General features: G+C 47.3%; 2 protein-coding genes across 24 annotated transcripts in view; both read right to left on the bottom strand.

Annotated features, from left to right (window-relative positions):
- The window catches only part of GLE1 (GLE1 RNA export mediator), a 28157-nt gene extending 14360 nt beyond the window's left edge, over nucleotides 1-13797 (bottom strand). The window contains exons 1-6 of the mRNA XM_082695849.1: nucleotides 13602-13797; nucleotides 9953-10174; nucleotides 8859-8969; nucleotides 4637-4785; nucleotides 4272-4332; nucleotides 3784-4044 (exon numbers count right to left, since the gene is read on the bottom strand). Coding sequence (XP_082551975.1) covers nucleotides 3784-4044; nucleotides 4272-4332; nucleotides 4637-4785; nucleotides 8859-8969; nucleotides 9953-10174; nucleotides 13602-13700 — 903 coding nt within the window. The 5' untranslated portion in view covers nucleotides 13701-13797. The remainder of the gene's footprint in view (nucleotides 1-3783; nucleotides 4045-4271; nucleotides 4333-4636; nucleotides 4786-8858; nucleotides 8970-9952; nucleotides 10175-13601) is intronic.
- A 2017-nt stretch (nucleotides 13798-15814) lies between these two features.
- ODF2 (outer dense fiber of sperm tails 2) overlaps nucleotides 15815-26821 on the bottom strand; it is a 37043-nt gene continuing 26036 nt past the window's right edge. For 22 of the 23 annotated variants that reach the window (XM_082695816.1, XM_082695827.1, XM_082695832.1 and 19 more), the window contains 7 exons: nucleotides 23686-23796; nucleotides 23484-23588; nucleotides 22380-22538; nucleotides 20978-21078; nucleotides 18622-18784; nucleotides 18046-18171; nucleotides 15815-17234 (listed from right to left, as the gene is read on the bottom strand). In XM_082695816.1, coding sequence (XP_082551942.1) covers nucleotides 17046-17234; nucleotides 18046-18171; nucleotides 18622-18784; nucleotides 20978-21078; nucleotides 22380-22538; nucleotides 23484-23588; nucleotides 23686-23796 — 954 coding nt within the window. In that variant the 3' untranslated portion in view covers nucleotides 15815-17045. Of the gene's footprint in view, nucleotides 17235-18045; nucleotides 18172-18621; nucleotides 18785-20977; nucleotides 21079-22207; nucleotides 22539-23483; nucleotides 23589-23685; nucleotides 23797-26821 lie in introns of those variants that run through there. The other variant, XM_082695830.1, reaches the window with a different exon arrangement.

The raw sequence follows: 26821 nt of genomic DNA, 5'->3' as shown, positions 1-26821 counted from the left end.
ACAGGAGAGGGAGAAGCAGGCTTCCCACTGAGCAGGGAGCCTGATGCAGGGCTCAATCCCAGGACCCCGGGATCACAACCTGAATTGAAGACAGACAACCTACTGAGCCACCCAGCCATCCCTCCTTTTTTTATTTTTTGTTTTTTAAAGATTTTTACGTCTTTATTGAGATTGAGTGTAAGATAGAGAAAGCACGAGAAGGGAGGAGCAGAGGGAGAAGCAGGCTCCTCTCTGAGTAGGGAGCCCTGTGCAGGGCTCAATCCCAGGATCCTGGGATCATGACCTGAGCCAAAGGCAGACATTTAACCGACTGAGCCACCCAGGTGCCCCTAATCTTTACTTTTACAATTCTAATTAGTCTTTTCCCCACTGATCTGAAATGGTAACTTTTTTTTTTAAAGATTTTATTTATTTATTTGATAGACACAGATCACAAGTAGGCAGAGAGGCAGGCGGGGGGGTGGGGGGTGGGGAGCAGTCTCCCCACTGAGCAGAGAGCCCAATGCGGGGCTCGATCCCAGGACCCTGAGATCATGACCTGAGCCTAAGGCAGAGGCTTTAACCCACTGAGCCACCCAGGTGCCCCTGAAATGATAACTTAAAAAAAAAAAAAGATTTATTTGAGAGAGAGAGAGAGAGAGAGAGAGATGGCTCACAAGTAGGGGGAAGGGCAAAGGGAGAGGGGAAAAGCAGACTCCCCGGATGAGCATGGAGCCTGACGTGGGCTCGATCCCAGCCCTCTAAGATCATGACCCGAGCCGTAGGTAGATGCTTAACTGACTGAGCCACCCACCTACCCAGATCAAGAGTAGCATGCTTCTATGACCAAGTCAGCCAGGTGCCCTCGGTATTCACTTTCTTTTTTTAATATATTTTATTTTTAAGTGATCTCCGCACCCAACACAGGGCTCGCACTCATGACCCTGAGAGCAAGAGTCACGTGCTCTACAGACCGAGCCAGCCAAGTATCCCTCACTTTTTTAAGATTGCATTTATTTATTTGACAGAGAGAGACACAACGAGAACAGGAACACAAGCCAATGGAGAGAGGGAGTGGGAGAAGAAGGCTCCCCACTGAGTGGGGAGCCCAAAGCAGGGCTTGATCCCAGGACTCTGGGATCATGACCTGAGCTAAAGGTAGATGCTTAATGACCGAGGCACCTAGGCAATCCCTGCCAGGTACCCCTAATTTAAATTTTTTTTAAAATTTAAATTCAGTTCTTCAGGCATAGTAGCCATATTTTAAGTCCTCAGCAGCTACATATAGCTAATGGCTACTATGTTGCAGAACATACATATGGAACATTTCCATCACCACAGAAAGTTCTGTCCGATGGCACTGTCCTTAAGTTGCCAGTTCACAAAAAATACAGACAATAAAGAAACCTAATACAATATACCACGGGTTTAGGGTTAGCAATTGCATTCTGGAGTTTTTCAGAATTGTAGGAAATTTTATAGAACCAATGATCCAGATTCTTTGATAATTAAATGGTAAGGAAAAAGAAATAAGGGATATGGAGTCTTGAGATTAAAAGACTTAATTAAGAGACAAAAACCAAAAGGCTGAACCTTGTGTAGATGGTAATGTTCCAACCAACTGTTAAAAAAGTCTGAGACAGGAGTGCCTGGGTGCTGTTGGTTAAGCATCTGACTTCGGCTCAGGTCTGATCACAGGGCTCCGTGCTCACTGGGGAGGCTGCTTGTCCCTCTGCCCTTCCCCCTGCTGGAGCATGTGCATGCTCTTTCTCTCTCTCTTTCAAATAAATAAATAAGATCTTAGGAAAAAATTTTACACAAGTGGAAAAATTTGAACACTGATTAGATATTTGGTCATAGAAGTTATTGGCTTTTTCAGATGTGATATTCTGGTTATGTGAGCAAAAAATTTTATCTTTTAGAGATACATACAAAGTATTTTCCCAGATAAAGTAATTAGGTCTGAGAATCATCCTAAAGCCATTTGGGAGAGGGCATACAGCTGGAAGGAGAGATGAAACAAGACTGCCATGTGTTGAGTCTTGCTCAAGCCGGGGAATGGTTGCATAAGGTTCATACCACTATTCTAGGCTTGAAAAACACTTGTAGGCTTAAAATTTTACAAAAGGTAAGGTAAAGAAAAGCTATAAAGCTAATTCAATGGGAATGATAAACTATAAAAATAAACTTCTGCCTCAAATATGATAAATGCCTAAAGTTCTTAATATGTAGAACACATATCAGCTGAATTTTTAAAACAAAAACTCGGGTAGAAATATGAACTAAGGGCAAGAACATACAATTCATGGGGTGCCTGCGTGGCTCAGTGGGTTAAGCTTCTGCCTTCGGCTCAAGTCATGATCTCAGGGCCCTGGGATCGAGCCCCATATCAAACTCTCTGCTTGGCTTCCCCCCTCTCTCTGCCTACTTGTGATCTCTCTGTGTCAAAATAGATAAAATCTTGAATAAAGAAAAAGAACATACAATTCATAAAAATGTGAATTGCAGGGGGAGACTCTGGCTGGCTCAATAGAGTCAACAGAGCAGATGACTCGATCTCGGAGTCATGAGTTCAAGCTCCACGCTGGGCATGGAGCCTACTTAAAAAAAAAAAAAAAAAAAAAGTGGGGCACCTGGGTGGCTCAGGGTCCTGGGATCAAGCCCGGCTCAGTGGGAAGCCTGGTTCCCCCACTCCCACTTCCCCTGCTTGTGTTCCTCTCTTACTGTCTCTGTCAAATAAATAAACAGAATCTTAAAAATATATATATGAGGGCGCCTGGGTGGCTCAGTGGGTTAAAGCCTCTGCTTTCAGCTCAGGTCATGGTCTCAGGATCCTGGGATCGAGCCCCACGTCAGGCTCTCTGCTCAGCGGGGAGCCTGCTTCCTCCTCTCTCTCTCTCTGTCTGCCTCTCTGCCTACCTGTGATCTGTCTGTCAAATAAATTTAAAAAATATATATTCATATATATTCATATATATATATATATATATATCAATTTGTACAAGTTTTGGGTAAGAATTAAGAACCTTAAAATTCTCTGACCAAGTAATTCTATTTCTAGGAATTTTTCTCAAAGAAATACAAGACATATATAAAATGTTATCACTACAGGGGCGCCTGGGTGCCTCAGTGGGTTAAAGCCTCTGCCTTAAGCTCAGGTCATGATCCCAGGGTCCTAGAATCAAGCCCCGCATCCAGCTCTCTGCTCAGCAGGGAGCCTGCTTCCGCTTCTCTCTCTCTCCCTGCCTCTCTGCCTACTTGTGATCTCTGTCAAATAAATAAATAAAATCTTAAAAAAAAAATTTTTTTTAAATGATAGCACTATAATGCTATGCATGATAGTATAAATACAAAAACCAAAATGTTCAACAGTAGGCATTTTTTTTAATCATTTGGCATGATTAAATGTGGGAAATGTCCAATTCTGACAACTTCTACATGTCATGGCGATACTTGCAGTTTTTAACACTGCTTTAATTAAAAACATCAAAATATTGTTAATGGTTATCGTAATTATATATTCAAAATACAATGTTAACTGAAAAAAGCAATGCACATTCCTGTGACGTTTTAACTTTTACCACAGTTTTTCAGGTGTTCAATAAAATGTTACAGAACAAACGCCATTATTTTGTGATCAGAATAAACAATGAATTGTTTACCCAAAGACAGGACCCCTGGTATATACAGGAGTCCAATTTGGGATGGGGATAACTGCCCCCACACACAGAGTCCTTCTCGGGGAAGTAAGATGAACTGCTAACCAGGATTATCTCTTCTAGGTCCCTCTTCCACATCCCTCACCTCAGACGTGGCCCGAATGATCCCCGAGACAAGGCCGCACAGCTGGTTGCCTCGGGTCCGGAGGGCAGCCGGGTCGAGCTTCAGCAGGTCTCCGTGCGGCTGGGCCTCGGAGGCGTCCAGCTGCTGGTTGAGGTGCAGCACCTCCTCCTGCAGGGCGTAGAGGCTCCGCAGGCGGGCCTGGCCTTCTTCCTTCCGCAGCCGCTCCTGCTCCGCCTGCTTCAGCCGCTGTTGCTCGGCCTCCCGCAGCTTCAGGTTGAGAATCTACAGACAGGGCGGTTCCGTTACCTGTCTCTGTGGCACCCCTGGGCCTTCTCCTTCTACATCCCCCCGAGCCTTACTGGGCCCAGGACTGGAAGAGGAGGGCCCAAGGTGAGCCCGGTGGAGGCGCGATCTGGGCCAGGTCCTCCACGCAGGTTGGCTAAAAGCCGACTCTGGGCAGGTTAGCACCAGACCCGGAAACACCCAGATGGATTCTCCCAAGCTCTGACCTTCGCTCTGTGACGATGCTCAGCTTTCAGCTTCTCTTGGTGGCCCAGGGCCTCTCTGGAGCTGCTCAAGAAAGGGCAGAAGCGCAGTCAGGCGCGCTTCCCAAAAACGTCTTAGCTCCCCTCTCCTGAAAGTCTTCCTTCTCTTCGTGATGCACTGGTCATCGTTCAAAGTTAGAAGCTTCTCTGGCTCTTTTGTTTGGACATTTCAGGCCTCAGAAGCAGCCCAACTCACTCCCTTTAGGTTCTGTGCTGGGAAAGGGATGCTGCTGAGCACGCGGACAGCCCGCTTACCTCTTCTCCATCACTTCCCGGAAGTCCCGGAACTTACCTCTTCTCCATCACTTCCCGGAAGTCCCGGAACTTACCTCTTCTCCATCACTTCCCGGAAGTCCCGGAGCTCCTTATGATGTTGTAGCTCCTTCCGCTCATCAAAGCGCTTTAGCTGCTCACATGCCATCTCGGAGAGGGCTCGCACCTTCCTCTCCTGCTCCTCTTGCCACTGCCGCAGGCCCTCCTGCAAAGGATCGGCACCAGCTCTCTGCCACTTGCTCGCTCACCCACAGGGACTGCCCTCCCGCCGGTTCTTGGCTCCGGAGACACTCAAGGGCATGGATCCAGCTGCTTACTTCTCAGAAGCTACACTTGAGTTCCGTCTCCCCTCTAGGTGGATGTTTACACTCAGCTGTTTTGGAAAGCTCCTCCAATTTGCCCCATTTGGTTTCTGTCACTCCCGTATCCGCCGAGAATGAACACGTATCTACCAACACAGGGTCAAACAGCCCTGCGCACCTATGCCTCCAACGTGTGCATGTTGATGATGGTTCCAGAGTGACCAGCAGAAATCCTCATCGGAGTCCATAAACATGCTGTGCCCATTCCTACCTCACTCCTTTCCTTACCTTATCGTCTCTGCCTCCACCCCCTCCCCCACCTCCAGGTAGGACAGCCCCCTTCCTCCATTCCTAAGGGCATCAGGTATCCCACTCCCACTCGTGAGAGTACTCTCACATGGTTTTTTTTTTTCTTTTAAAGATTTTATTTATTTATTTGACAGAGAGAAATCACAAGTAGATGGAGAGGCAGGCAGAGAGAGAGAGAGAGAGAGGGAAGCAGGCTCCCTGCCGAGCAGAGAGCCCGATGCGGGACTCGATCCCAGGACCCTGAGATCATGACCCGAGCCGAAGGCAGCGGCTCAACCCACTGAGCCACCCAGGCGCCCCTCTCACACGGTTTTTAAGGGTGACCTTGACATTCTAACTATCAAAAGTTAAAGTGTATAAATCCTTTGACACTAGTTTAATTTTAGGAATCTATCCTGAGGAAACATTTGCAAGCATGTGCAAAGATATACGTCCAGGACGCTTACAGCGGCCCTGCGGATGATGGCAATAAATTTAAAACAATTTAAATTAACCGGGGATTGACTAGACCTTTGACAGTAGGTGGGACTAAGAACACCCAGCAGCCTTCAAACAGCACGAGCTGCTCTACGAACTGGGATGAAGATACAGCAACATGTATTGTGAAGACACTACGTTATCCTATTTTAAAGCTTCCAGTGCAAGAATGCAAAGCGACCACAAGCATACATAACCTCGCCTCTGAGCCTCTGTATAAACAGAGAATTGGGAAGGAAAAAAGGACTCAACAACAGAGAGCACATGGGCTCTTCAGCAGGGAAAAACTTTCAACACGCCTCTGGAAGATAGAAAGTTTCTGTGGAGGAATGTGGCCCGACAGAGCAGGGCTGAGAAAACGCGAGGATGCACACACGCACACACTTGCACACGCGTGCACAAGCGGGCTAAGTCCCTAGAGCCAACCTAGCAGAACCCCGCCGAAGAGGCTCCAGACAGGGAAATGCCAGAGCTGAAATCAGGTGTGGTTCATGGGGCTGAAGGCAGAAACAGCTGAGTGTTTGTGGAAAAAATAGTCAGCCCTTACCCCCGCCCCAAGATCATGAGATTAGAACAGCCAAGAGCCAGGTACGTGTGCTGTAATGATTTTTTAATATCTTTCTCATGTGTTTCTTTGCCTGTATCTTCGGCAAAGTACCTCTACTTTGGCCCATTTTGTGCTTGATTTGTTTTTACTGTTGTCCTGTGTAATGATTTAAAAAGAGATCCGCGCATTCTCAGACACCCTCCCGCCTCCTGCACTTCACCCTGAGCAGAGCTTCAAGACTGCCCTGACCAGGGGCGCCTGGGTGGCTCAGTGAGTTAAGCCGCTGCCTTCGGCTCAGGTCATGATCCCAGGGTCCTAGGATCGAGCCCTGCATCGGGCTCTCTGCTCAGCTGGGAGCCTGCTTCCTCCTCTCTCTCTGCCTGCCTCTCTGCCTGCTTGTGATCTCTCTCTGTCAAATAAATAAATAATTTTTTTTTTTTTTTTTTTTTAAAGACTGCCCTGACCAAAAGAGCACGGCAAAGAGAAAGAATGTTACACAACTTCCAAGACCATGTTATTAAAGGCCACACGACTCGGCCAGTGTTTCTTAGGATGCTTTGCTATGAGGAAGCCCTGCCATGGGAAGAGGACAGACGTTCCAGCCAACAGCGCACTTCAGCTGCTACCCCGGTGGCAGGGGAAGCCGCTCAAAGAACTCTGGCCCCAGCCGCTGCAACCTCCTGGCCTCTAAGTGAGGACCACCCAGTGGAGCGGGTTGACCTCCAGAAACGTGAAAGACAGTGAAGAAATGCAGTGATGGTGGCAAGCCGCAAGTCTGGGGGTGATTGATTACACGATCACACTCACTCCCACCCCAAAAACATGCAGAGATCTTCCCTGTAAGAAAATGAAAAACCTGTCTGGAGATAACTAGACTGTCTAGCATGGAGGCTGATGTTCCAGAACAATACCCTAGGAACGCCGACACTCAGGAAGCCCAAAAGCATGATAATCTTGCTTCTGACTATGGACCTGGAAGCCTTGGTCCAACCCCTGGCAAAGGAAGGTCCTCAGCTATTAGAGGAAACTCTGTACCCTAGGAGATCAAGGTGAACAACTGGAAAATAATGAATCTAGAAGAAATAGCTACTTCAAAAAACACAATTAAATCTGAAAAAACGACGCTAATATGATATAAGAGTAAAATGCTCTGAAAAAAGAACAAGTGGAGAATAAGAAAAAAACTCATCATTTTAAAAAAATATATATACATGTCTTTTCAAACCACAATGGAGGAATAAAATAAAGAAATCTTCTGGAAAACAGAGAAAGACAATAGGAAAATGAGAGACAGAATAGGAGAAATAGGGAATTAATCTAGGACACCCCATCTCTGACTAATAAAAGTTCCCAGAAGGAAACAAGGAAATGGAGGAAGACAAACCAATCAAAGGGAAAACATTTCCCAGAGATGAAGGACGTAAGTGTTCAGCTGAAAGGGCCCCACCTATCCAGGATCTACCCACTTCCCACTATGCGCATTGCCACCACCCAAGTGGAAGCAGCCATTGCCTTTCATTCCGAGTGCGACGGCTTCCACCTACTTTGTATTTAGTTCTCTCGTTTACTCCTACCTCTCCTTACCAGTGTAGATTCCCCATAAGAACCTGGATTCGTGTCTGCTTTGCTCAGTATTTTCTCTAGACAACAGCATCCAAGTGCTCAGCAAGCACATGACAGCTATTGGTTGACTCAGTGAAGGAGTGAGTGAATGGATGGAGGGCTGATGCCAGAAGACTCGCACTTTATAAACTCATGTCATCTGTGGAATGTTCACAAAATCATGCATTGCTTTTTTAATTAAAAAATAATAAAGTCAGCTCTCTGGGTTCAGATCTAGTTGGTTGTGACATGGCAAAGGCACCCAGAGGGTTGGAATCCTCTGTAAATACAGGAGCAGTTATGGGGCCTCCCTCAGGAAAATGGTGGAGAAGACTGAAATAAACCAGCACAACGCCAAGTACACGTGCTTCCTCTATGGCAAAAACAAGACGAAAAGACGAGCTGTGGGGAGCTGGCACTGTGGTTCTTCCATGAACACGACAACCGGTGGGGCCCGGACCTACGGCATTTGAAACACCGCTAGCCTATAATAAATGGGTTACTTTATATAACGTAATTATATTGGTTCGTTGTTAAATTTATGAATTAGGTGTTCCAATTTCTGTTGCCTTAATGTTGTTTTCTCAAAAGACTTGGGAATTAAAATCTTTCTAATTTTTATTGGCAAATTATGAAAAAATAATAAAGTCAAATAAATTATTAAAGTACTGTTAATCTTTCCTCAGGAGACTGTTAAGATCCATCTTCTCGAAAAAAAAAAGATCCATCTTCTCATTATAACCTTATCTGATAGCCCCAGATCATCTTCAAATTCTGAAGAAGTAAATGGAAGCCAGGAAAGTCTAAGTAATTTTCTTGAAGTCATATGTAAATCCTAGAAGAGCTAGGATTTGAACCCAGATCTCCCTTCAGAGAGCTCCCTTGTGACTGCTACATTACACTATCTCCCCAAATGAATCAGGGGCGACCAGCACTGGCGACAGGACAACTAGCACGGGGTAGACATCCATGACGCCTGCAGAACTGCGCTGACATATGGCTCCCTCAGGTCAAGCCTGCCGGACCTCATGGGTCACTTACCGCCCCTCTCATCCTGTGCACCAGCTCATACATTCGGATGCAGCCTTCCACCTGCATCCCCCGGGAGGACTGAAGTACCATAGGTTCTGTATGCCGGGACTCATGTTTGCCCTATATAGACAAAAAAACGGAAAAATTAAGCATTCTAGATGGTAAACTTGGTGTTATCCCTTCTAGATGGAAACCACATCCCTACTTATGAGTAATAAACATAAGAACAATAAAACAATTTAGGTTAGAACCAGTGTGCTTGGGGCACCTGGGTGGCTCAGTCATTAAGCATCTGCCTTCAGCTCAGGTCATGATCCCAGGGTTCTGGGATTGAGCCCCACATTGGGTTCCCTGCTTGGCCGGAAGCCTGTTTCTCCCTTTCCCACTCCCTCTGCTTGTGTTCCCTCCTTCCCTTGATCTCTCGTGCTATCAAATAAATAAATAAAATTTTTTAAATTAATTTTTTAAAAATATTTTATTAACATATAATGTATTATTAGCCCCAGAGGTACAGGTCGTGAATCGCCAGTTTTACACACTTCACAGCACTCACCATAGCACATACCTTCCCCATTTGTCCATAACCCAACCACCTTCTCCCTACCGGCCTCCCCCCAGCAACCCTCAGTTTGTTTTGTGAGATTAAGAGTCTCTTATGGTTTGTCTCCCTCCCAATCCCATCTGGTTTCATTTTAAATAAGTAAAATCTTAAAAAAAAAAAAAAAAAGAACGAACCAGTGTGCTTTTCATGATGTTGATCTTGTTCTAACTGTTTTCCTCAGTAAAGGAAATAATAATATAAATTATATTTATGTAGCAATATATAAACCAATGAATGGCTTAGTTGCTCTGGACAGTTTTTTTGTTTGTTTGTTTGTGCTTCATTTTTCCCCTTTCTTCTGAGTGTCCGTTTGTGCTGAGGTGGTTTGGATGGGGCAATCCCAGCCCACATCCCATAATCAACACACTCAACGTGGAGCTCAAACTCACGGCCCTGAAACAAGAGTCGTACACTCCGCCACCACACGAGCCAAGCGGGACCCCTTAAACTTCAACTTTTTGGTCACCACTGCCTACGATCTCCCACTGAACACAAACCTTACCTCAGGTCCATCTGGAGTTGCTGAGGAGGATGGTGAGCAGGCAGGGGTTCTGACAGGCGATCCAGGAACACATGAAGGTTGGTCGAGGGTGGAGGCGGATCTAGAGGATGCTGAGGTCTCAGAAGAAGGTGGGTTCTCTTGTGTGTGAGGTAAGACATGGTCTACCACCCAGCCGGAGTAGGAAGACAGCTTGGGAAGAGACATACATTCTTCCAAGACATCCTACAGAGAAGAGGGTGAAGCCCAGCTTGTATGTCAACTAATTCAAGCAACTGGAAATAATTTTTTTTAAAGATTTTATTTATTTATTTGACAGAGAGAGAGATCACAAATAGGCAGAGAGACAGACAGAGAGAGAGATGAGGAGAAGCAGGCTCCCTGCTGAGCAGAGAACCCAATGCGGGACTCGATCCCAGGCCCCTGGGATCATGACCTGAGCCGAAGGCAGAGGCTAAACCCACTGAGCCACCCAGGCGCCCCGCAACTGGAAATAATTTTGTCCTTACTTCCCACTATCTGCCTTACTGGTAATCTACGAAGGCCTGAATAAAGACACACACACACACCAAAGACCCATTCTCATTGTATTAACAATTAGAGATGAAGAGAAAGTAGTTTGTTTGCTTCTTTCTCTTTCTCTCTCTTTCTGCCTGAAATGGCTCAGTCAGTGAAGCATCTGCCTCTGGCTCAGGTCATGATCCCAGGGGCCTGAGATGGAGTTCTGCATGGGGCTCCCTGCTCAGCAGAGAGTCTACTTCTCCCTCTGCTCCTTGCCTCCCACACGGCTTCCTCTATCTTGCAAAAATAAATAAATAAAATCTTTTAAAACAATAGGCATGGACAAATGGATACTCACCTAAAGGCCAATGCCTTGAAACAAATGGGATTTATAATAGAAAGCCTATAAAACAAGTTCTAGCCACCCTGTAATATGTGGGCGACAACTGACTCAACTCTACCAGTTACCTACTATCTCTGTGGAGCTGCCATATAGCGCTTCAAACCAGAGAAGCTTGTACTATTTCACCGCAGTTAAAATACACATCAATTCTGGCTGAGAACTTGACTCAATGTCACAAAAATATGACCAGGAAATATGGGAAAAGGCTACAACAGCGATTGCAAGCTCTGACTGTGGAATCAACCTTTCTTAGCCTGAGTTCCATCCCTGCATTTCACTCACCTGCGTGACCATGAGCAAGTTACCTAACCCCTCCATGCTTAGGCTTCATCGCTTCTAAAACTGAACAATAAAGGATCCACCTCAGGAGATTTGGAGAGGATTAAATGAATAATAAATGGCTTAAAAGACTACCTGGCCCATAATAACTACTCAAAAATTGTAAGTTACTATTTTCCCTAGATCAGTGGTTCTCCAGCAGGATCAGTTTCACCCTCCAGTACATGTCTGGAGACATTTTTTGTTGTCACCACTGGGAGTGTGTTATTGGCGTCTAGTCAGTGGAGGCCAGGGATGCCCTTACACAACCTACACCGTAAGACAGCAGCAGCAGCCCCTCACAACAAAGAACTATTTGGCTCAGCCCAAAGTGTCAATAATGCTACAGCTGACAGATACTGATCTAGACCACAGGCACACATCCCATGTGCAATAAAAAGATATTCAATCCATGGAAATAATCCAGACACAGAAGCAAACAGGCTATATGCACACTTATAAAGTAATGGGACTCATTTCCAAGACGTAATAGAAATAATGTTGAAACAACACCCTTTTCCTCATTCCTTACACCAAAGTATATTCCAGGGCCAAAGTTTGAAATGTAAAAACAATAAAACCACACATACAAAACCCACCATAAACATAAAAAATGTCAACTGACAAACTAGAAAAAAGTATGTCCAATATGTATCCTAGATAAAGGGCTACTATTATCCCTAACATATAAAGAACTTGTAAAATTTGGGGTGAAGAAAAACTCCACTAGAAAAATGAGAAGACATAAATCAAGTCACAAAAAAAGACATAAAACTGGCTCCCAATGGGACGCCTGGGTGGCTCACTCAGTTAAGCGTCTGCCTTTGGCACAGGTCATGATCCCATGGTCCTGGCATGAGTCCCACATCAGGCCTCTGAGCAAGGGGATCCTGCTGCACTCTCTGCCTGCTACTCCCCCTGTCTGTGTGTGCTCACGCGCTCTCTCTCTCCTTCTGACAATAAATAAAATCTTAAAAAAAAAAAAAAAAAGATTAAAATTGATTCTTGGATATATGAAAAAAATGTTCTATCTAAATTACAAAAGCCACTGTAACACGATCCTGAGATTTCATTCTTACCCGTTAGATAATCAGAAATTAGAGGTATAATAGTACATTCTGTTGACAAGGCTGCAGGCAAAAAGACACAGCCTTTGTTGACTGGAAGGCAATTTGATGCATCCGTATGGGGAGAAGGGGGACACCTCCCTTTACCTTTTGACCCAGCAATCTCAAGTCTCAGAGTTTATCCTGAGGACACATTTCCCACACAATGAAAATACACAGGCACGCGTACACACACACACACACACACACAAGCACACAAGTAATGGATTACAACTCATGGAATAAAACAGGAACCCAAGAGTATATGATGATACAAATAAATCATTAAACGTGAGAAAAGAAAGCTCCTCCTAACAGTAGAATGCCAACTAGCAAGTGTAGAAGGAACGGTGGGTATCAAAGAAACGTCATTTGGTTACCTCAAGGGTTAACTGATTCAGACAGATATAATGAATGCCAATGGTGGAGGTTTGACTAGGAAAAGGATACTAGTGTAATCTTGGATTACGTCCTCAAAAGATACTAATCAGTTACAAAAGGAAAAAATGAGGCATTTTAAGCGCAGTTATCTGGCAGGTAACCCAGTGACCGGGTGATCAAGGTTAGGATTCCCAGCCTTAGGATGGGTTGCATCATGTGTGTGCTTCCTGATAGGACTGAGAACAAGCATCATTTCTACGGTATTCCTGCCAAAAATGCACATCCTGACTCTACACCAGACAGACCCACGCTGGGATTCATCCGACAGAATACAAGTTATGTATTCCCCCAAACTGCCAGTGATATTAAAAGACAGGGAAATGCTTCAGAATTGTCCCACATGTAAATGTAAAGAGGCAGGTAATATCCTATCTGTAACTAATTATCAGCAACTCGGGTACAGGCGCTATGCCTTAACCTTGTCCGCAGCCCTACAGTCTAGGGTTTCGTTTGCAAATTCTAGGTATAGGGGCCACGCCCCCATTAAACTTTCCATCTGCCCAAAGTCATCTAGAATTTTGGCCTTTTCAATCGTTCTCCGCTCAGTCTGGATCTCCTAGCACAAGAGACGTGCAGTACATAACTGACCCCGAGAGGGCTGCTTTCACAGCACAGCGGAGGGGTCTAACTCTGGAGGTGGCAACGAAGCCTTCCGAGAGAAGAGCACCTTTGGAATAAGAGAAGTTCCCTGAAAGGACAGTATAGGCAGGAGAAGGCAGACACTCAAGGACACGAAGATGCACACACGGGAGTCCAGAAACAAATGCGGGTTGTCAGAAAAACGCACGTGTTCCCAGAGCAGGACTTGCCGAGGGCTAGGGAACTGCAGGGTCCCGCGGCCAGAAGCCAGAAAGACACCACCCACTCCGGGACCCCCGCTCACCTCGCCCCGCAGCAGCCAGTCGCGGTGGTAGCAGAGTCGACCTTTCTCAGAACTGCGCAGCGCCTGCAGAGTCTCCCAGCAGCGACCCTCAGACGGCATGGTCCACCTACGGGAGCTTTTCAGAGTCTCCACTTGTGACAAAACAAGTCCTCGAATCAGCCGCCCGGAAACGAACCCTAACTTCCGCTTCCGGGACGCGCACGGAGCCGCGCAGCGCAACCCCGCCCCTAACGGCTGCGTAGCCCCGCCTCCGGCGCCGAGCCCGCTCTTCGTTGCGCTTGCGCATAGGGTTTGCTCTCCCCCCGCCCCGCCCCCCAGGCCACCTCTCTTGCTTGGATCTGGGAACAGCATCTTTTGAAAGCTGGAGTCTCTGGATTGCAGGACACTCAGCATGTTTTGATGAGGATGTGGAGAAATTGGAACATCGCTGGCTCTAAAATAGGGCCGCTCCTGTGGAAGACAGCCTGGCAGTTCCTCAAAAGGTTAGCGTTACCATTGACCCAGCACTACTTCTAAGTATGTGCGTATACGCACAAAGAAATGAAATATGCATCCACATAAAAACTCGTAGAATGTTCGTAGCAGCGTTACCCATAGTAGCTAAAAAGTAGAAACACAAGTGTCCCATCAACTGGTGAGTAAATAAAATGGTGTGTGTTCAAGCAATGGAGTAGCATCTGGCCATAAAATGAAGTGCGGTTGCACGCTACAACATGGATGGATCGTGGAAAACATTATTCTGAGTGAAAGCACTGGTCATAGTATTTTATTTCATTTTGCTAAATGTCCAGAATAACAAACATCCTTAGAGACTTTGCGATTGTCAGGGGCTGTGGGGAGGGGAAAGGGGGAGTGGCTGCTAAGGGGTATGGGCTTCATTTGGGGTGATGAAAATGTTCTAGAACTGGATAAAGCTTATGGTTGCACAACTTTGTGAATATCCAGGAAGTGACTGAATTATACACTTTCAAAGGGTGAATTTTAAGGAATGTGAGTTCTATCTCAATACATCAGATAGGATTTACCTTTGCTGGGAACCAGCTTTTAACTGGGACTTTTTAACTTTGGGCTTCTTTTGCCCATTTCTGTGGGATCTCAGTTCGAGGTGGAAAGGAAAACTCTCTGGAGTTTGAAACATTTTCATTTTTTGATATTTTTTAATAAACTCTCTGAACTGTTCGTAATAAAATACAAAGAAAAAAAATAGAACATTGTCGAGAGGCCCAGCCATAGACTCCAAAAGAGGTGTTTCTTTTTTCTATTTAAAAAAAAAAAAAAAAAGATTTTATTTGACAGAGATCACAAGTAGGCAGAGAGGCAGGCAGAGGAGAGTGGGAGGCAGGCTCCCTGGTGAGTAGGGAGCCTGATTCGGGGCTCAGTCCCAGGACCCTGAGATCATGACCTGAGCCGAAGGCAGATGCTTAACCCAACTGAGCCACCCAGGTGCCCCAATAGAGGTGTTTCCCACCAGCATTGTAAATAGCAGTGCCCTTCACAGAGGAAGTTTTCATTAGTTTGACAAAAATACAAATGATCTGTGTAGATGTGTACCACATTGGTGAACATTTGCCAACTGTTTTTTTTTTTTTTTTTTTGGTGGGCAGCAAAGTAAAGTTTATTGAGTGATAGTACAAAGCTCCCAAAGAGGGAGGGGACCCAAGAGGGTTGCCCCCAACTGTTCTTTCTTGGAAGATCTTTCATACATTGTAAGTTCTAGTCCATTTATCATTAAGGCTATGAAAATAGGCTGGGTATTGTGGCATTGATAGCTGGTGCTTGTTTTTCAAATGATCTCCCTTGGCAAAATTAAAAGCTGGAAACTCCAAAATGTCCAAAAATTTGAGGGGGAAGGAGATTTACTGAATCTTGACGCCTGTGTGGGCCCATTGTTTTTGAGGACACAGGGGAATTCTCTAGAGTTTTGTAGACAGGACAAGACTGGATCACCCAGAAGGCTAATAACAGCTAAAACAAAAAGGTTAGGGTTCAGCACAGTACCCCATTCATTCACCTCTCTAAAGAATGTGTTGTTCTTGTAAATACAGGAAAATGTGAAGAGCATAAAAATAGCCCATAATCTTGTCATTCAGAAACCAGCTAACGGGCGCCTAGCTGGCTCAGCTGGTAGAGCACGCAGCTCTTGATCTCAGGGTTGTGAGTTCAAGCCCTACAATGGGTGTACAGATTACTTAAAAATAAAATCTTTAAAAAAATCATTTTTAAAAAAAGATTTTATTTATTTATTTGAGAAAGAAAGAACACAAGCAGGCAAAGGGAGAGGGAGAAGCAGGCTCCCTGCTGAGCAGAAAGCCTGACATTGGGCTTGATCCCAGCACCCTGGGATCATGACCCCAGCTGAAGACAGACACTTAACCTTCTGAGCCACCTAGGCACCCCCCAAAATAAGATCTTTATAAAAGGAAAACCAGACTAATATTTTAAAAATAGTAACATATACACGTCCTATCTTCATCCTGTCCATCCCATTGGACACTGAGCAGTGCCTTACAAACGGTTTCCTCCAGTCATCTCACAGGATTATGATGTGAAGATGATGCACAAGGAAGAACCGACCTGGGCCAGAATAAAATGAGAAGCCTCGTGTCCCAGGCACCAAGCACTTGTTTACTGGCTCTCCTGTAGCATTTTCCTTGATCATTTTTAGAAAAGGGAAGGGGTGAGTAAAGGAAATCATCCAATGGAGCCTTAAATATTGATTATAAAAGCTTCTTATAAAATAACACACATATTTCCAGAATAAATGCATTCCACAGATACAAACCTAGCAAAGAGAAACAAAAATCAGTGAGACTGGGATTACACTTTGAAGAGGCCACTGGACATGGGCCCTTCAGTGTCTGTTGTGAAGTGCGTGGGGGCAAGCGGCCTCACGGACACTTGAACCTGAGGTTTCCACAGGGCATGGGGGGGTGGCACTGGGGCAAACACCGAACCCATAACAGAAAACAGCAAGTGAACGTGCTCACAGCCCAGGAGAGGTGGTGAGGACCTCGGGCTGATAGCTCCTGCTGGTTCAGGGAAGAGAAAACCCAAGAGACAGATTCCTCAAAAGAGGAGGGCTGTGAAGGAACTGGAAGAAAAAGTCCAGATCATTTTCTCAGGGAAGGAAGGAGCAATGTCATGGTGAGTTAAAATCTGGTACCCTAAGATTAGTAGATTTAAGGCTTGTCAAAAAAAAAAAAAATTTTTTTTAAATCTCCCATCAGGTGACTCTGTCAGAGGAACGAAAACTAAGTCCTTCCTGCATACCCCCCCTCCGCCCCGCTGCTTTAGGGACTTTACTGGAGCCAGTAGCTCAGACAAGATCCTGAACACGCTTCCGTCAGTGGAAGCGAGAGGAAACAACAGGCTTTCCGGCTATGGCTTGGCCCCTCCGCAGTTCCCATGGCATCAATCCGGGCTCCTGGCCCAAGACTGGCAGCCTTAGGCAGGAGGAGATCGGGAACGGATGGGAGAGCTGGTCAGGTAGGTAGTGTAGGGACTGTCCCCGAACACGTTGGCATAGGAGGACTTGAGGAACTGGACGTAGTTCTGCATGCTGCGATTGGTGCTCTCTGACTGCTCCAGGCGATCTTTGAGGTCCTGGAGCCGGCTCTGGTAGCGACGGTCAGCCTAGGAGGAAGAACGGGAGTACAGGCCAAGTGTGCGAAATGTCCAGAACAGAGTCTTGATCACTGGTTGCCAGGGACTGAGGGCGCGCTGACAGGGGACTGGGAGTGACTGCTTGCTGGCTATGGGGTTTCTTTCTGAAAATATTCTAAACTTGTGGCGATAATAGCACACCTCTGTGAATATACTAAAAACCACTAAATTTTACAGTTTATTTTAAGATTTTATTTATTTGACAGAGATCACAAGTAGGCAGAGGCAGGCAGGGGGGAGGGGGAAGCAGGCTCCCCGCCGAGCAGAGAGCTCGATGCGGGGCTTGATCCCAGGACCCTGAGATCATGACCTGAGCCAAAGGCAGAGGCTTAACCCAACTGAGCCACCCAGGCACCCCGAATTGTACAGTTTAAATGAGTGACTTTTATGGTATGTAAATGATATCTAACAAAGCGGTTAAGAAAATAAAGGGGATCTGCCTGGAAAATCCTGAAGGGATGGGTAAGTGATTTGAGAAAAATAAAACTGTGTCATAGTTATAAAAACACCTTGCCCAGGGGCGCCTGGGTGGCTCAGTGGGTTAAGCCTCTGCCTTCAGCTCAGGTCATGGTCTCAGGGTCCTGGGATCGAGCCCCAAGTCAGGCTCTCTGCTCGGCAGGGAGCCTGCTTCCTCCTCTCTCTCTGCCTACTTGTGATCTCTGTCAAATAAATAAATAAAATCTTTAAAACAAAACAAAACACCTTGTCCTGCCGGCCCCAGGAAGCTAAAATCTAAATTCACTCCCTTCTCTCCTGCCCCCTACCCTCCAACCCGACTCACATCATCCCGGCTCCGCCGCAGCTGGCTGAGTTCAGTTTTGGTCCTGCTCAGCTGGGTCTCAAGGTCCAGGATTTTGCTCTGGGCGGCTCGCTCCTTGGAGACTGCGTGTTCCTTGGTTTGTTCCACCTGCCCATAAGACATGGAGGTGTGGCTGGCCTACCTGACCTGGGCAGCAATGGTCCGTGAAGCCTGGGCCACTCCCACTCTGCTCTCACGGACAGCCCTTGCACATCGCTATAGATGGTTCCCAGGAGCCCCGGGGCAGGAGCTAACTACGGGGACTTCTGCAGCCCACTCTACCTGCCCCTTCCCCACACTCCATGAGTCATCACCCGAGCTGTGGTAAACCCAGCTGAGTCCCATGCAGGCTTGGGATTTTTTCATAAGTCCCAATTGAACTGAACAAGCCATTGTGAATAAAGGGCCAAATCCTTTACAGTAATTGCTTCTTACAACGAATTCACGAGGCAGGTGCCACTACTGTGTGCCCATTTTTTAGATGGGGAAATAGGCCCAGAGAGGTCAGCTGATTTGCCCAAGGTCACAGAGCTAGTTAGTAAGGGAATCGAGACCTACCTGCCTCCTAGCATCTTCAATGGCGCTCTCCAACTGCCTGGCCAGGGTCCCACACTCCCGTGTTTTCTCCTCTAGCCGGAGCTGAGACTGGTGGATTGCCTCCTCCCTCTTGGCAATCACCTGTAGGAACTCGATATTCTGGGCGCTGGTCGCCTCCAGTTTCCTAGGTGAAAGCGCTTAATCAGATCCTGCTTATATCCCTTCCTGTCCTGTTCCACCCCACTAGGGGGCTGCCAGTCACCCCTGGACCGGGGCTCTCATCACACCAAGAGTCTCCAAGGAACCAGAGGAATAAACCAAAGGAAACTGCTGATCAGCAAGACGGCAGGGAGCTGAGCAGGCCAGACAGCCAGTTGAAGAGCGGGAAGAGGGAAGAGTGGGCGGGCGAGCCAACAGAGCGTGCCTGTTAGCACACGTAACATGGTTCCTTGTACTGAACTTAAAATTTAGAAGTTATACAATGTTTCACAAATGCAATTAATTTGTTTCTTATGCATGTGGGAGAATGGTTAGGAGAGAAGGAAGTTTCTAGAATAAGATTATTCCTTTAGAATTAAAATTTTAGGGGCGCCTGGGTGGCTCAGTGGTTAAGCTGCTGCCTTCGGCTCAGGTCATGATCTCAGGGTCCTGGGATCGAGTCCCGCATCGGGCTCTCTGCTCAGCAGGGAGCCTGCTTCCTCCTCTCTCTCTGCCTGCCTCTCTGCCTACTTGAGATTTCTCTCTGTCAAATAAATAAAATATTAAAAAAAAATGTGTAGAATTAAAATTTTAACCTTAAAAAATGTATAGAGGACAAATAAAATTGCCACTTGTAAAACAGAACAAAACTCTACAGATGAAGAAACTGAGGCACTGAGAGCTAACGTCATTGGCCCAAGGTCAGCACAGGGGGCAGGTTTGTCACTAAAACCTATGCCCTCAGCTTCTGTTCGCGGCTGCCCCCTCAGCAAAGGGACTTCTGCTGGACCGCCCTACCACGGAAGTAAGCCGCCACAGGCTGCAGTGACCATTCTGATATGCACATGTGGTCCCCACGGCACTCCCGGAATATCTTCCAGTTGCAAGCTCTGTAAGTCCTGTTGGTCCAGCTGCATACTGGCGGCCAGCAGAGCAGAGCACAGACAGAGCCCAGGAGACCCGCTGGCCTAAGTCCCTGCATGCAGACTGCAAGAGCCATCTGGGCGGTCATGACATCCCAGGGCAGGTCTTTCAGCTCTGAAAGTAAGGCTCCCGCCCTCATTTTACAGATGCTAAAAGCTCCGGAGGAGGACAGTCAGGGCCCTACATACAGCTTTGCCAGATAGCAGCTGTGTCACCTTGGGCAAGTCACTTCACCTCTCTCCATGCTCAATTTCCTCATATTTAAAATTGGGATAATAGTAGGGGCACCTGGCCAACTCCCTCGGTAGTGTGTGCGACTCTTGGTCTCAGGGTTGTGAGTTCAAGCCCCATGCTGGGCACAGAGGCTACTTTAAAAAAAAAGCAGAGCGGGGGTAGTAATAGCTACTATAATACAGCAACACATTAATACAGTGCACTTCTCTATGCCAGATAATGTGTTAAGGCCTTTGAGGAAGGGCTCATGGAAGACTTACAGTAATCTCATGAGCTAGATTCTTATCCCTTCCTTGATCCCTTTCTCAAGATGAGTCAACAGAGATTCAAAAGGGTTCAAGGAGGGGCATCTGGGTGGCTCAGTGGGTTGAGCCGCTGCCTTCGGCTCAGGTCATGATCTCAGGGTCCTGGGATTGAGTCCCGCATCGGGCTCTCTGCTCAGCAGGGAGCCTGCTTCTCTCTCTCTCTGCCTGCCTCTCTACTTGTGATCTCTGTCTGTCAAATAAATAAATAAAATCTTTAAAAAAAAAAAAAGGGTTCAAGGATTTGCTCAAGCTCACCAGACAGGTTAAGGGACCAAGCTGAGACTCAAGTCCAGGGCTTCTGACTCCAAAAACTGTACTCTTCCCCTAACTGCCTCCAACAGTCCACAGGTAACAGAAGAATCAGATCGGAAAGGTCTTGGGGAAGGAGGATGGGGGGCAGGGGGATGCCCCCCAGTAGCCGCATACTGGTCCTACTGGTTTGCTAGGTGAAGTGTGCCTTTCTGGTACATGGAGCCTGTGGGTGGTCTGAACTTGACCCCTCTTCTCCTGGAGCATCCCCTAGTCAAGAGACTGCCTTCCTCTCTCCCACAGCGCTTACCACTGTAATGGAAGCAGCTTTTCCTCTGAGGTCTGCCCTGCACCTTCCAGGGCCTTGAGTCCCTCAAACACTTCTGCACACTAAGCCCAAAGCAGCTAAGTGGCTGAAAGTCTCAGGTCCTAGGAAGCGGACAGAGATGGGACCAAGTGCCTCTAACCTCTCCAGTTCATCCACCTTCAGACTCAGCTGTTTATTTTCCTTCTGGGAAGACTGGTGTTTCTCTCTTGCCATCTCCAGCTTGTCCCCCTGATGTTCGATCTAAAATGACAGGAACACAGACCTGTTTATGAAGGAACTTCCCGGTGCAGCCCTCCCTTCCCACTAGGACCTGTCATCCACACCCAGGAGAGGGCCGTGCCGCCCTCAGCAGGCATCCCAAGTCTCCACGCACAACCTGGAGGAGAGAGAGGAGGGACAGGTTAGGCCCAACTCCCGTGAAGGCTTGCCCCACACGGAGAGAAGCCAGGTTTGATCCCGATGAAGCATGGTGACACTTTCTTGATCAGAAGCCACTCAGTGGGATCCAGGGCAGACATGAGAAGGCAGAAGCAGATGGCAGGTTTAACTGGCCCACACGATGTGCCACGGAGCTTTACCAGTTACATTGTTGGCACCGCTGATTTCATTTTCCCTTTGAATGGGGACAAGGACACGCAAGGCAACAGGAAACCTAGCAAGTCTTTCAGGTTGGCGAGTTTGATTGGTTCTTCAGAGGGCTGCCGTAGGCCAAAGCCTCAGATACCAGGCTCGAAAGGCCCTCAGAATTCTCAGGCTCAAGAGAAGGCAGGCAACTGAAGAGGACTGAGAACACAGGCTCGGGACGCAGATGGAGCTGGCTGGGTTCCAAACCCTTTTCACTAAGCATCAACTCTGTGACCTCAGGAAATTATGCCCCTATGCCTTGGACTGCTTTCTGGAAAATGAGAGAAAACAGTATCTACATTTTCAAGTTTCTGGGAGAATTACATGAGACAATACCGGAGCACACACTCTGTGCTCAAGAATGACAGCTAATTTTATTATTACGAGGTAGCAGGTCAAGAGAGGGGAAGGGCCTTGCCCTGCAAAGGAGAGGCACATAGTCTCTTAGACCATAGGCAGGATTCCAGTCACCCAGGGACAGACTGCTTCTGGGAGGAAGGGGACCCTCTTTCGGGTCAGAACCTCAGGCAGTGGGTCTGGTAAGAGCAGTGAAAGGCAGCTGAAGCAAGAGAAAGGTGGAAAAGAGCACACAGAGGGCGGGGTGGGAGGCGGAGTCTCCCCCTGAGGGCGTGGCCGAGCACAGCGACAGAGCAGAGGCGGGTGGAGACTTGGTGGGGGCGGGGTGGGGCAACACAGGAGAGTGACGGCTCCTATAACTACAATCACTTTGTGCAAACACAAGGCATTTGGCACACCAGACTTTTATTTCACAGCACTGATGATAGCTCACTCCTTTCAGAAAGCGGCAGCCAAGAAAAAGGAAGTGGTCCTCCCTTGGGGGGGGGGCGTGCAGCTCATCTCGGTAAGCGGGACCCTGCTCGCGCCAGTTCGTGGGACCCTTTCTGCCAGTCCCTTACCCGGCTGCGCAGGTCTGATATGATGGCTGTGAGGTCGATGTTCTTCCTCTCATAGCCCTGCAGCTGGTCTTGGCACTCTGCCAGCTTGGCCTCTGTGATCTTAAGGATGTCGGGCAGCTGCTGCAGGTCAGCCAGCTGGGACTGGAACTGCCTACGGGCCTGGAGTGGGGGAGAGAAAAGCCCGCCATTGGGAAGAGTCCTGCTGCGGGTGGGGTCAGGCAGAGTCCTTTGGGATAAGGGCAGGGCCACCCTCCCCAAAGGCCACTGAGGGTGTCCAGCTATTCTCTGAGGTACACACTTGACCCCCAAATGGCTTTCAGAGCCTGCCACTCCTTTAGTCATTGAATAACAATGGCAACCACAGAGCAAACCCCAGGACCCAGACCCTGTGCTAAAGGCTCTCTCAGTTAATTCTTACAAAGACCTATAAAGTGGGAGCTGTTGTCCCAACACAAGGATCAAAGGAACGAAGTCATTTCCCTAAGGTTGCCCAGCAGGAAACGGACAGAGCCAGGATGAAGGTCCAGTCCAACTCCAAAGCCCATAGGAAGGCAATCCCAATGCTAAAGTTCAGAGGAGAAGGTCAGAACTCTGTGATTTAGTCCATCCCTGTATTAACAAGGAGGCTGAGGACCGGATGGGGCAAGGATTTGCCCAAGGCTTTGTAACACATGAGTGGCAGGGCCTGCACTCTGCCCTTCTCCTAGGTTAATATTAAGACAAGCCCTTTATCTGGAGAAGGCGGCTTTCTGGGGAAAAGCAGAGGGGAGGGGAGGCACATCTTTGGGTTGACGCAGAACAAAATAGGAAATGCCTAAGACCTGGCAGATCTGAGCATCTGAATCCACTAGGATACTGAAGCAGGAAGTATATTTTAAGAAAACCGGAGTAAGAAAAAAACCAGGAGGAAAAGGAATAAAGCAGCAGAGAGAGAGAGAGAGAGAGAGCTAGGGAGCGCGCGCGCACGGGCACGGTAGTGGGGATGAGCCCAGCAATGACAAAACTCGTCTATCTTGCTGGTCCAAATCAGGCCGACTCACGGGCAGCTGAGGGGGACAGACATGGGACTGGGTGGGGAAAGAGAGCCAGCGAGGGGAGCAGTACCGCTTCGATCTCTTTGTTCATCTCATCTTTAAGGATCTTGTTCTCTTTGTCACAGCGTTCCAGCTGGGCAGCCACTTCATCAGCCTCCAATCTGGTCTTCATCACCTGGGGACCAGCAAAGCATTGCACCCGGTTTCTGTGAGACACACCTTTACAGCCCAACCCTTCCTAGGAGAGGGTAACGTCCCGGGCAGCCGCCTACCTGACTCTTATAGTTGTCGATCATCCCTTCATAGTTCTTAACCGATACCTTCAGCTGCTGCACCTCGATGTGCGCCTGGTTGAGCTTGTCCTCCATCGGGGCGAAGCTGGCCTGGAAGGGGTGGCTACTGAGTCAGCCACAGGAAGGTCCCCAGAGCAGGTGGCCATCCCACCCCTAACCCTCACTCCGAGGGGCCGGTCAAGGGAAAAGCGCCTACTCAAACCCACACCAGCAGTTTTCCTCAGATAGGTGCCCGGGCAACCTCAGAACTGACCCGGGAACAATGAACGGAGGGCCACCAACCTCCCCCATGAGCGAACATGCACCTGTAACTTTGACTCCCCCAGAACTTAATACTAACAACCCACTGTTGACCAGAAGCCTTACCAATAACACGTATAGTCGATTAACACATATTTTGTGTGCTCAAGCCTTACCAATAACACGTATAGTCGATTAACACATATTTTGTGTGCTCTATGGATCACATACTGTACTCTTAGAACACGTGAGCTAAAGGGACGACTGCGTGGCTCACTCAGTTAAGTGTCTGTCTTGGGCTCAGGTCATGATCTCGGGGTCCCGGGATTGAGCCCCGCATCTAGTTCCCTGCTCGGTGAGGAGCCTGCTTCTCCCTCTCCCTACACCTGCTGTTCCCCCTGCCTGTCCTCTCTCTGTGTCAAATAAATAAAATCTTTAAAACAAAACAAAAAAAAGGAAGCTAAAGCAAAGAAAATGTTAGGCAAATCATAAGAAAAAATACCTTTACAGTACTAAACTGTATTTATAAAAAAAACAAAAATCCACATATAAGTGGACTCACACCGTTCAAAGGCGGGTATCAAGGGTCAGCTGTAGATGCAAATAAGCAAATCCTATATTTTCTTGTCCTCACTACAAAAGCAATATAGGACCATGAAAGAAAATGGAGGTGGAGGGCAACTGGGTGGCTCAGTCTGTTAAGCATCTGACTCTTGGTTTTGGCTTAGGTCATGATCTCACCGTCGTGGAATGGAGCCGTCAGTCAGGCTCCCTGCTCAGTGGGGAATCTGCTTGGGATTCTCTCTCTCCCTCTCCTTCTGCCCCTCCCCCTGCTCGTGTTCTCTCTAAAATAAATAAATAAATCTTAAAAAAAAAAAAAGAAAAGAAAAAAGACAACGGAGTTAAGACCAATGATGCCTGATGCCTTGCCTGATGGCTGTCCTAGCTAAGCAGATACTTTATTATTGTTTTTTTTTCAACAAAAATGGGATTGTATTTACTGCTTTGCAAGTAACAATTCCTTGTCCTACTTCTCAAGTCGATAGATGCCCTCCTACAACCTCAATGTTCACCTTCGTAGATGGAATGAAAGAAATCATGGTATGTCAATACAATAAAATAATGTGCAGTCATTTGGAAGAGATAAAGCTAAAAACAACAACAACAACAACAAAACCAAACAGATAAAGATAGCCATGATGAGAAAAAGTGAGTGAGAAAAGTAAGTTGCAGAATGATGAGTACGTGTTTCAGTATCTATATTCGTATTGGCAGGGGCGGGAACCTGGACAGATATGTATCTAGAGTTCCCAAAGAGCACCACTTCTGTATCACAGTTCTGTAATATTTTCCACTCTTCCTGGAGAACACGATCTAAGACAACACACGTCCAGAGACACCATTTTCGACAGCCACACTGTATTATGTGCCACAGACACACATGCTGTAACGAATCCCCCAGCCACTTGTTAGGCGTAGAGGCTGCCTTTCATTTCCCAGCAACCTCATTACAGCAGAGGAGCGGCCGCCCCTCCCACCAGAATGGCTCCAATGAGAAGGACTGACAATACCCCCAGGAGACAGGAGGAGACGCGGAGCAACTGTTACCTCTTGCATACCCTGGGTGGGAGTGTAACTTTGTATACCTGCCTATTCTACGGCAACATCTACCAAAGCTGAACTTAGGCTCACCATCTGACGACCAGCAATTCTAACTCAAGGTATTTAACTTGCGAAAATATCCCAAATAGGTATGCCCGAAGATGTACGAGGATACTGTACAAGTCAAATGTCCATTGACAGGAGGGATAAATGTAGCGTGCTGGGGTCCTACAGCGCCAGGCCAGAGAGCACGGACCCTGAGACCTGCTGCACAGCACGGATTGTTTACAGACAGAAGGCTCAATGAAAGCCAGGCACGGAATTCAAAAACAGGTAAGAAATTCTGTGCGGACTGAAGTCGGGAGGACAGTCACCTTTGCACGTGTTATTTCTAAGCGGGTGAGGTCAGGCAATGCTAGTAAGGTTTGGGTCAGGGTGGGTAATGGACAAAATGTGTCCACTTCATGAAAATTCTAGAATGTTGTACCTCTCCCTATGTCACACTTAACAAATAAATCAGTAAAAAGGAGTAAACCGAGGGGCGCCTGGCTCTGTCAGTAGAGGTTCTTGATCTCGGAGTTGTGAGTTCAAGTCCCATGCTGGATGTAGAAATTACTTAAAAATATATATTTTTTAAAAGATCTTATTTATTTGACACAGAGAGAGAGAGAGAGAGAGAGAGAACATAAGCAGGGAGAAGCAGGCTCCGTGCTGAGCAGGAAGCCCAATGTGGGGCTCAATTCCAGGACCCTGGGATCATGACTGGAGCCGAAGGCAGATGCTTAACCAGCTGAGCCACCCAAGCGCCCCTTAAAAATAAAATCTTTAAAAAAATAAATAAACCTAGACTGGACTGTCCAGACCCGTTAAAAAGACCCAGCCTGGCTCTGAAACATGAAAGGCTGTAGAGCAAGTGGTCTAGACCAGGAGCTCCAGAACAAGACTGGGCTCCAGATCTTAACGCCAACACTTCCCGGGCACAATCTCAGCAACAAACATGACCCGTCTCTAAGTCTGGTTCCTTATTCTATAAAGTAGAGACTCACTATCGGGAGGTTGGGAGATTAGAGAAATGGATGCACGTCAAGGGGACAGCAGCCCCCCAGGAGTCATGCCCACCTCCAGTCGGCTGTGTTGCACACACACGGGCTGGGTGTCCATATTAAGCGTCTCACACACATTACCTCATTCTCATCAGAGCCTCCTTTCCTCCCACTAAGAAACCACAGTGACAGAGGATAAACTATCTTACCCAGGGCTAGCTGCTAGTGAA

The sequence above is a fragment of the Mustela nivalis genome, assembly GCF_964662115.1.
Source record: "Mustela nivalis genome assembly, chromosome: 13".
NCBI lineage: Eukaryota > Metazoa > Chordata > Mammalia > Carnivora > Mustelidae > Mustela > Mustela nivalis.
Note: the sequence above shows the minus strand (reverse complement) of the source record. Positions and strands in the feature narration are given on the sequence as shown.